This window comes from Myxozyma melibiosi (assembly GCF_037950935.1).
Source record: "Myxozyma melibiosi strain Phaff 52-87 chromosome Unknown BZA70scaffold_1, whole genome shotgun sequence".
In the NCBI taxonomy this organism is placed as follows: Eukaryota; Fungi; Ascomycota; class Lipomycetes; order Lipomycetales; family Lipomycetaceae; genus Myxozyma; species Myxozyma melibiosi.
The window spans coordinates 81,361-90,729 of NW_027042915.1; the positions used below are offsets into that span (position 1 = coordinate 81,361).

At 54.8% G+C, this 9,369-nt stretch overlaps 3 protein-coding genes across 3 annotated transcripts; 1 reads left to right on the forward strand and 2 right to left on the reverse strand.

Moving 5' to 3' along the window:
• Window position 1: 1 nt before the first annotated feature.
• On the forward strand, window positions 2–1,360 carry BZA70DRAFT_691 (Vta1 like-domain-containing protein). The gene is made up of 4 exons (XM_064915328.1): window positions 2–220; window positions 345–445; window positions 524–651; window positions 707–1,360. The coding sequence occupies exons 1-4, from the start codon at window positions 118–120 to the stop codon at window positions 1,302–1,304; spliced, it is 930 nt and encodes a 309-aa protein (XP_064770047.1). The 5' UTR covers window positions 2–117; the 3' UTR covers window positions 1,305–1,360.
• A 56-nt stretch (window positions 1,361–1,416) lies between these two features.
• BZA70DRAFT_286394 (centrosome microtubule-binding domain of Cep57-domain-containing protein) lies at window positions 1,417–3,883 on the reverse strand (the record flags this gene model as incomplete). The annotated part of the gene is made up of 3 exons (XM_064913859.1): window positions 1,417–2,825; window positions 2,876–3,425; window positions 3,482–3,883. 3 exons carry the CDS (start codon window positions 3,881–3,883, stop codon window positions 1,417–1,419), a joined length of 2,361 nt encoding a protein of 786 aa, XP_064770048.1.
• Window positions 3,884–4,319: 436 nt separating this feature from the next.
• On the reverse strand, window positions 4,320–7,680 carry BZA70DRAFT_270213 (chitin synthase). The gene is made up of 4 exons (XM_064911268.1): window positions 7,369–7,680; window positions 7,197–7,316; window positions 5,160–7,141; window positions 4,320–5,098 (listed from the first exon to the last, which is right to left on the reverse strand). Exons 1-4 carry the CDS (start codon window positions 7,658–7,660, stop codon window positions 4,436–4,438), a joined length of 3,057 nt encoding a protein of 1,018 aa, XP_064770049.1. The 5' UTR covers window positions 7,661–7,680; the 3' UTR covers window positions 4,320–4,435.
• Window positions 7,681–9,369: the final 1,689 nt, after the last annotated feature.

Genomic DNA, 9,369 nt, shown 5'->3' on the forward strand with positions numbered 1-9,369 from the left:
CAATCTTCCTGCCCGGGGCGCCGCGGGCTCGAGGTCTCCACTTGAAGCGATTGTTGATAGTCGACAATCATACAGTTACAGACACAGCAAGACGACGAAGAAGGAGAATAAGAGAGGATGACTACACTCACGCCGCCGCCGCCGTCGTTGAAGTTTATCCAGCCGTTCATTGCGCGAGCGCGCGAGCTCGAGCGAGCTGATCCTGTGATTTCATACTACTGTGCGTATTCCCTTTTCTAGTCAGATCTGTTTTTCGTTCAAGTTCAAGAAGAAGAGGAGAGGATGGGGAGGAGAGGAGGAGGATGAGGAGGAGGGATTGTGCTGACGCGGATTATGGTGGATAGGTAAATACTATGCGATCGAGGAAGCGCTTGCGTCGAAGGTGCATCAGTCTGATCCCGAGGCCGCGGAGTACGTTACTAATCTTCTAGATGTTGTCGAGACCGTATGATTCCTCTGTCCTCTACTATTTCTGTTCTTCACTTATGTGTTGATGCTGATGCTGATGCTGATGACGATGTAGGAAAAAAACGCACTGAGTGATCGCGACACGATCAATGATGAGATGGTAGCCCAAGCCTATGTCGAAAAGTTCGCGAGCAGAGTGTTTGCAAACGCAGATAAAGACCTCATCAACAAAACCGCAACAAAGTAACCCCCTCCCCCCCTCCCTCTCTTGACTCTCAGACAACAGCTAACAACACAGATCAACGGCAACAAACCTCCTCGCGGCATCCAACTTCCTCGAACTCCTAAAGCTCTTCGGCGACCCGGACCAGACTTTGCTCGACCAGATAAAGTACTGCAAATTTCACGCCGTGCGGATCCAGCGCGCGCTTAAATTGGGTGAGGATCCGAATGTTTATGAGGATCCGCGGGCTACGCAGAAACAGGAGCAGGAGAGCGAGGTTGAGCAGCATGACGAGCAGCAGCAGCAGCAGCAGATCTCGCCTCAGCATTCAGCGGCGTCGTCGACGATCTCAGCGGGTTCACCGCCCCCGCCATCCGCGCCCGCACGATCCTTCTCGCCCGTCCCGCCATCCGCACCTCCAGCCTCGCACTTCTCCCCGTCCGCACCTCCCTCCACCACCACCCCTTCATCCACCTCCTCCTACAACGTCAGCAGCAGCAGCAGCAGCAGCAAACCCCAAGAATCAGTCCAGCAAATCATGGACGAAGCGCAGCGCTTCACGCTCGCGCAGAAGCACTCCAAATTTGCGATCTCGGCGTTGAATTACGAGGACGTCGGGACGGCGGTTAAAGAGCTTAAGACTGCGTTGCGGTTGTTGGGCGAGAATGTATAAGTTTTTCTTTAGTTAGTTTGTAATATTAGAAGTAATAGTCTTGATTGAGAAACGACACGATTAGATGTAAAAATACAGTCACAAAAACGAAAACACTGAGAAGATACAAAAACTACACCCTCCTAGGCAAAGCAGAGCTCCATATCCCCTCGCTCTGCACCCCTCCCGCGCTCACACCCCCTCCCCCTCCTCCAAACTTCCCCATCCGATACGCGTCCGTGGCCATATTCGCCTCCAGCACGTCATACATCGCATAAATCTGATCAGCCTTATTCTCAAGCGCATCGACCGTAGCCCTTAACCGCGCGACCACCGCCTTCCGCCGCCGCTTGCCGACCGCCGCGTCGAGTCGCTCGTACTCGCTCACTTCGGTCTGGTACCGGATCTTGAGGTGGCGGAATTCGTCCTCGAGCTGGCTTAGCACGCGCGCGGCGGCTTCGTCGGCCGGCATTGACGGCCGCATCGTGTGTTCTTCCTGCCATTGCCCGTCGGCGCCGCTGTTGTCTGCGCGAGCAGCTGTGTCAGGGACCGGCGCGCTAGGTCGCGAGTCGAACGCGGAGGGTCTCGCGGGCATGTATGCGCCAGCAGTGCCGTGGTTGAGACGGACGCGATGCCGCGTGCAGACGGTGCAGCTCGTCGGATTGTGCGCGTTCAGCGTGTCCATCACTTTCTTCATCTCCGCCGTCGGGCGGGGTATCCTTTCAGCTTTCTCTCGCGCCGGTCGGTGACGATGACGCTGCGCTGCTGCTGCTGCTGCTGGGCGGTGGCTTGCGCGTTTTGAGCGACGAGCTGGAACTTGTTCGGTTTCAGATGCTAGGTCGTCGTCGTACTCGTCCACGTCTTCGTCAATGGAGTCTGTGTCTGACACCGATTCTTCATCGTCGTAATCTGCAAAGCTCTCGGTGTCGGATTTCACAACTACTCGCGCTGGCTGCCGCTTCGTACTCGGCCGACGCACCTTCTTTCTCGTCGCGCGCTTTCCAGGCTCAACCACATCCGACTCCTCGGTCGACCACGAGTCCTCCGACGCCACAACCGTCGTCTTCGCAGCCTTGCCGCTCTTCTGATCTTTACTCTTCTTCACCTTCAACTGCTCTCTGAGCTCCGTATTCATCTGCTTCAACCGCCCGTTCCGCTCAACCTCCTTCGTCAACGACTTCACCGCCTCGTCGCGCTCCTCTTCTAATCTCTGACACCGGATATTTTGAAACGAAATCTCCCGCTCGAGCTCCTCCACCCGGTCTTTAAGCTGCGTCTGCTTCTGCATCCACTCCTGCCGCTCGCGCTCCAGCGCGCGCTGGATCTTCTCGCGTCCGGCGGGACTGATGCCTCCTGCTACCTCGCGTCGCTGGCGCTCGAGTTCGCGCTCGAGAGTTGCGACGCGCGATTGCGCGGTCTCGTAGTCGGATTTCGTGCGTCGCAGGTCGGAGTCTAGAGTTGCCACGGCGGTCTTGTAGGTCGCGTTCTTGGTCTCGAGTTGCTGGATGCGGTCTTGCATCGTTCTCAGTGCGTTGAGGATTGCTAGAGCGAGTTAGTATTTGAATAGAGACAGAGTTGGAATTGGTGCATACCTTGATCATCATCACTAATCGGAACCGAGCCTATCTTGCGATGCGTATCCTTACGCACCTCGGTCGTCGCGTCCGAGATCAGCGACGTGATCCCCGTGAGATCCGGCAGCAAAACATTCGCCGTCTCGTCGTCATCGGCGGTAAATTGCTTAATAGACCCCGGCATGGAAACACTACGACTTTTCGCCGTCGCTCCGTTTCCAAACCCCGCGGAAGAGGAAAGCGGCGGGTTTTTGCTGCGACTAGTTGATTTTCGTCGCGGACTGTCTTCTCTTAAACCCAGCTGCATTAAAAGATCCTGCGTCGATTTGAATGATTTCGGAACTTCTTCTGTCGCGGTAGCGAGCGACATCGAGCGGCGTGGCTGTGGTTGCTGCTGTTGTGATTTCTTTGCCGAGGACGCGAAGCGGCTTTGTGCTGGACTCCGTGGGCGATTGAGCTCTGATACTGGCCGCTCGCCTAGGGGTGCTGTAGATTTTCTGGTCTTGGATGAGGATAGTGGGGTAGTAGCCGAGACCACTCGTCGCGCTGAACCCAGCGGTCGTCGATCCTATTTTGCTGTTAGTACCTTTGTTTATATCGTAAAGCACGCGCGCGCCGACTAACCTGTGGAGAACTCACGGATTCCTGGAACCCACGACCGATTTCGATGCTCATTTCAGAGGCATCATTCAGCGCGGCATCAAGTTCCTCTGCTGCCGCGCTAATGCTATTATCACTCCCGAGCAAAGACGAAATGTCTGCCGCAGCAGAGGCGTATCGCTCGCCGGACGTGAAACTATCACTCTCGTCTGACGAGGAGAGGAACCGATCCATTAGCGACTCGACAGGTTTGTTTCTAGTCGCCTTATAGTTGCTGCTGTTGTTGTTGTTGTTGTTATTGTTGTTGTTGCGGTATTTGTATGCGAGATCTTTGTTGAGACCGTCTTCGAGTGACACCCGACTCAGTTCAGACGCGCTACTCTCAATCACGAGCGAGTCCTCGAATCCTTCCGAGATCGAGTCCATGGCTTTCTAGGTCTGTCTGCGTTTTCCTTTTCTCCTGCTGCATGAGGTTTTTGTTTGTTAGTGTATGGTCTGGGGCGAGAGCAGACGGAGGATATCACAACAACGACAACAACACACGAACGCGTCTCGCAGTCTTGCTCAATCCTCCTACACAAACGTACCTTCTCAATACTTAAAAATCTAAAGAATCCACAATCTTCTAGTCAGCTCTCAAACAACTTAAGACTAGAGAACTGCTGGCCCTCGTGTATTCCCTGCTGAACGTGTGCAATATCAGAAGCAGACGTGTGGCATGCCAGCGACACACACCAAAGTCGCTTTTGGCGGTTGAGGAATTTTGAGTTTTGGTGAGCCGCACGCGTGTTTATTTAGGCGCGGTTGCCACGGCAACAGAGAACCCGCCCTACTAGAAGTGCTCGACGCCCTACAGAAAGTATTCATAGCTGATGGATTGCAATTATAAACAAAGTAAGAAACAAATCGTAAGCCGTGCCACGTCTCAATATATCTACGCAAATAAACAAAAACGAATGATTAAACTTCAACAGGTCTTTACCGACCATACGGCGTGCTGCGGCCGTCATAGCCTGCCTGTCTTTGTTGATCGAGCAGGACGTTTTGCTGCTGATACAAGGTCATGCCCGACATAGGCTGCGGCCGCTGCTGGTACTGCGTGCCCATCGTGTACGCGCTCGGCGCGACACTAGGCGCGTACTGCGAGGCCGCGTAGCCGGGGTGCGGGGCGTATGCACCCGGCGAGGGAGCGCTGTATCCGTACGCGACCGAGCCCGGCCGGCCTCCGTACTGGGATTGCGGGTGCGGAGTGTTTTGGACGCCGCTGTAGACCGACATCGCGGGCGGGGGATAGGACGAGTAGACGGAGCGCATGTCTTCCATCTCGTAGCTTTCTTCCTTCATGATTTCGCTGGTGTACATCACGCCGGGGGCTTTCTCGCTTCCGACGGAGGGGATGATGTGTGGACGAACGCGACCGGGGAGGTTATTGTGCGTGGCGTATTCTTCCCATGTTTGCAGAGGAATCGAGCGTTCGTCAAAGCCTTCGTCGTTGATGGCGATGATCTCTTTGTTGCCGCGCTCGCCGACGACGATTCGGGTGTTTCCCCAGCTGAAATTGTCTTGGTTCCAGAAGGAGTAGACTGGGAGTACGAACGAGTAGATCGGGTAGGCTAGAAGATAGATGACCATCCAACCAATCTATAGGAATCAAGTCAGTTGAACTAGTTGTTAGAAGTTAATACACATAGTCAAGACGCACCTGCTGCCACTGCCGTCTGAGCAAAAACACAAGCGCCTGGATGCCATAAATCGCGGCAATCATACAGACAGAAATCAGCGGGAAATTAGTCGGATCCACGACGGCCTTGTAGATAATATAAACCATATAGACCATCACACTCGGCAACATGAGCGTACCAAACAGATCCATGACGATCACGAAGCGCATGCTAAACAAACAGAAGCCACAGAGATCCGGCAGGAACGCGAGCTCGGCGAGGTTGTGGATCGTCGAGTTGATCCAGCGGCGGCGTTGTGAAAGAAGAACGCTCCAGCTTGCCGGGGCGTCGGTTTCTGCGTGCGCGTCGTAGGCAAAGACGTAGCGCATACGCGGGAAGTGCTTCGTCATCAGGGTGGTGAGGAAACGATCTTCGCCGAGCGACAGCAGATTCTTCTTGTGGAGAGTGTTGACGTCGCCGTCGGAATAGGCTTCCAAGACTGCGTTTGCGATGATGAGCGGCTTGGCTTTGTCTGCCGTGCGCAGTCTGTACATTGAGAAACAACCCGGAAGACAGGTGACGCTGCCGAATAAACTCTCAAAGGACTTTGACAGGTGATGCGAGATGTAGTACTCAAACACCTGGATCATCGTCCACCAACTCTTCTCCTGGTTCGTCAGACTTGTCTCACCAGCAATACCAGCGATGCGACTGTCCTGCACGCACTTTGCCACGAGACGGTTTAAAGAATCAGGCATGACAGAGGTATCCGCATCGACCATGAGCACATACTCGTACAGCTCGGGGTCGACTCCAATGACGTTGTTGATCTGGTGAAAGATCTCGAGCTGCAAGGGAGACATGGCCGCCTGGAAATGGACCTTGTTCAAAAAGTCCATCAGCAAGATCTGTGAGTCTCGCTTACCTCTGTTTCCGGGCCGGGACTTCTCGGTCGGCTTGCCGACCTTGACGACCACAACGTACGGAACGACGTTACCTTCAAACTCGTACAGTCCCGAGTACACCTTTCCGTAATTCAACTGCGCCGAGCCCTCGCCAACAGACCTAAACGGAAGCGCGGGAGGATCGAGTCTCGGATCGGCGCCGAGCAACTCGAGCACGATATTCGGCGTCGGCTTTTCGTTTCCAGAACCGATAATCATACCGTCGCAGATGATGAACAGCAGCTTGCGCTTGTTGTCGTACTGCAACGCCGTGAGCGAGTCAATCGCCCGTCGGAGCTCGTCTTCTCCTTCAGTGTACGCCGGAATCTGGCAAATCACAAACTTGTCCTGCATCGTCGGCATCGGCTTGCTGCCGAACTGGAGCGACATTATAAACTTGAACAGAATCACAAAACAGAGCACGCCCGCCATCGCGAGCAGGATGTAGTTTGACACCGTGCAGCGCGCAGACTCTCTGAAGTCGACCTTGCCGGCGTAGAATGCGCCGTTGAGACATTTGAGGTTTTTGGCGGCCGTGGATGCTGAGATCGTGCTTGTGTCGTAGAAGTAGTCTGTGATGTCTTGGCCGGGGTAGTCTGAAAACAATTGCTTGACGTCCGAGTCTAAAAAGTCGTAGACCGCATACGAGTCACTCTCTGACGAGGGATACAAGTCGATTGTGTAAAAGTAGTTTGTCAGGTCATAGATCTTGCCGTCGATGATCGCCCAGTTGTCGTATCCGTTCTCGCCATAGCTCTCGACGGTGCTCTTCTTCACGACAAGGTCACCCTTGTAGTACTGCTTGATCTTTGGGAGGAAGGTGCTTTTGTACCAGCTGATGTCATAGAGAGCCGAGTCCTCGTCGGACTGGAGTTTAGGACCGGACCAGTGTACGGCAGTGGAGTAGGTGACGGTGGTGTTATCATAGAGATAGACGGACTCGTCCGTGACGAGATCGGAACAGACCACCGTCAGCGGGGGAGGAAAATAGTTGCTGAGATCCAGGCCGGCGAAAACTTCCATGGTTGACGTGGTCGTGTCCACGCCATTGTCGGAATGCTGCAGTTTCCAGAATTTACCTTTTAGAGTGTGAGTGAGTGTTTGCAGGATTGTTATGGGTTGGGAGATACTTACTGATATCGTAAACTTTTCCGTGGATGCTGACGTAAAAGTCATTTGACGTAGTATGGTAGCTGACTTCCTCTGCGCTGTAGGCGTCGTCGTAATCAGGGCATAGGATCAGTCGTAAACCAACTAGATACAGATTAGCAGATGGACTAATAGATGTAAGGAAATAGAGGCTCACCCATATAGAAGATCAAGGCGGCGTTGAGGAAGACAATAAGGATGCAGATGGCAACCTTTTCTCTCCAAGCCATGCGCACATCAGGTCTCTTCATGCGACCTACCCAATTCAGACAAAACGAAGGAATCCAGAACGTAAGAAGCCAAGTGATTGCCGTCCAGATCTTTCGAGTGCGCGTCTTGGGCCGGACTTCGATGACGCGGCCGTGCGCTTCGGGATCGTTGGCGGCAAACTTGGAGCCAAACATCGTCAGATCCTCGTCGTCGCTACCGCGCAACTCGTCTCCGCCCATAGTGAGCAACCGCTCGCGCGAGGCAGGGGTACCAACTCGATCGGGGATGAACATTCCATATTCACTCTCAACCGGGGCGAGATTCTGCGCCTGCTGCTGCTGTTGCTGCTGCATCAAAAGCAATCCGTCGAGCTCGCCTTCGAGCGTTCGCCAGACATCTTCGCGCAGCCAGATTCGCTGATGACCATGGAAAAACCCATCGGCGCCCCATTCGCGCTGCGTTTGTGCCCAGGTGTCGAGGGCGTATGGGTGATTAGGGTCGATGCCGCTGGATTGCAGCAGGGGCGCGTATCGGTCCAAGAACTCGTCCACGCCAAAGTCGGCGGTGAAGTCGATGGTTTTGTATTTTTGGAGCCAGTTGGGCATGAACCAGGCGCGCACCTGCGAGGAAACGACGGTGTTGGACCAGGGTGCCAGCGCGGCGTTTCCGGGCGAAGCGACGGGAGCTTCGGAGAATGAATCAGAGGAGGCAATGCTTATGATATGCCAGACGCGGGCGGAGGAGATCAGAGAAGCGACGCCAAAGGAAGACGAAGATGGGATGGTCGAGAGCAGAGCGTTTGGCTCGACGACGGCAGAAATGTTGATGTTGTTGTTTGCAATGTCGACAAGAGGGTTTGCTGGTTCCTGCTGTTGTAAAGTCTGGTTAATCCATGCTGGAGTGGGACTGATTGCAATGCCATCCTGGATCATCTCCGAGGCGATTGAGCCGGGGGTGTGGTCCGAGGAGAAGATGGGTTTGAGGGCAGCGGCCTTGAATGCGGCAGGCATGTCGACGATCGAGACAACAGAGCAGACCTCGTCAGAGTCCAGAGCACCGGCAATGACGTCGATTGTGGCAAGGTAGTTGTTGAGAGCGGCTACCATGATGAGGAGAAGAGATCTGTAAGCGGGAAGTACGATCTCGAATCGCTTGTCGGAGTCGGACATGATTGCCTCTGAGTCGAGCTTTTCGGGGTCGAGACCCAGCAGAGTTGCACCGTCAAGAATATCGTCTTCATCGCTGTTGGAAAAGAGAAGGATTCCAGAGAGAACCTGGAAGATACCACGGAGGGCAGAGGTGCCGGAGAGAGAGCATTCTAAGAGAGCCTGACGCCAGTCAGCCGCTTTCCGCTTGAGCGACTCGGGCAAGACTGTGTGGCGGATGAGCGCGTAGTCATTGAGATTAGACCGCAGCGAGAGAGCGTCGCGCTCGGTGTCAGTCGCAGTCTCGAGGAGGTATGTGAAGACGGGCGAGGCCGCGATAGCCGATCGGACGGCGGAGGGATCAGCTTTGTCGTCGGAGACACGGATGCGTGAGGCGAGGACTTGGCCAGAAAGAGAGAGAGAGAGCTCGACAGAGACAGCGGTGTTGACGCGGCCGACGTTGAGGAAAGGCGCGAGGGCGGTGAGGGCGGAGAAGACATGGCCGGGGATGTTTGGGAAGGCGGGGAGGAGATGTTGGAGGGTGGAGAGGGGAGGAGCGGAAGAGTTTGAGAGAACGAGGACGGCCTGGTCCTCGGCACGGCGGCGAGCATGCTCCCAGATAGCAGTGAGGAAGGGAGAGTCTAGGATTTCCGAGTCGACGTCGTCGTTGTCGTTGTCGGTAGAGGCGCCGGGAAGTTTGTTGATAAACACGAGAGAGGTGGAGGTGAGGCGGACGGGCTGGTTCGCCTCGAAGGCGGACTTGAGGGCAGCAAAGACCGCATGCTGAGTAGGCTGCGGGAGGA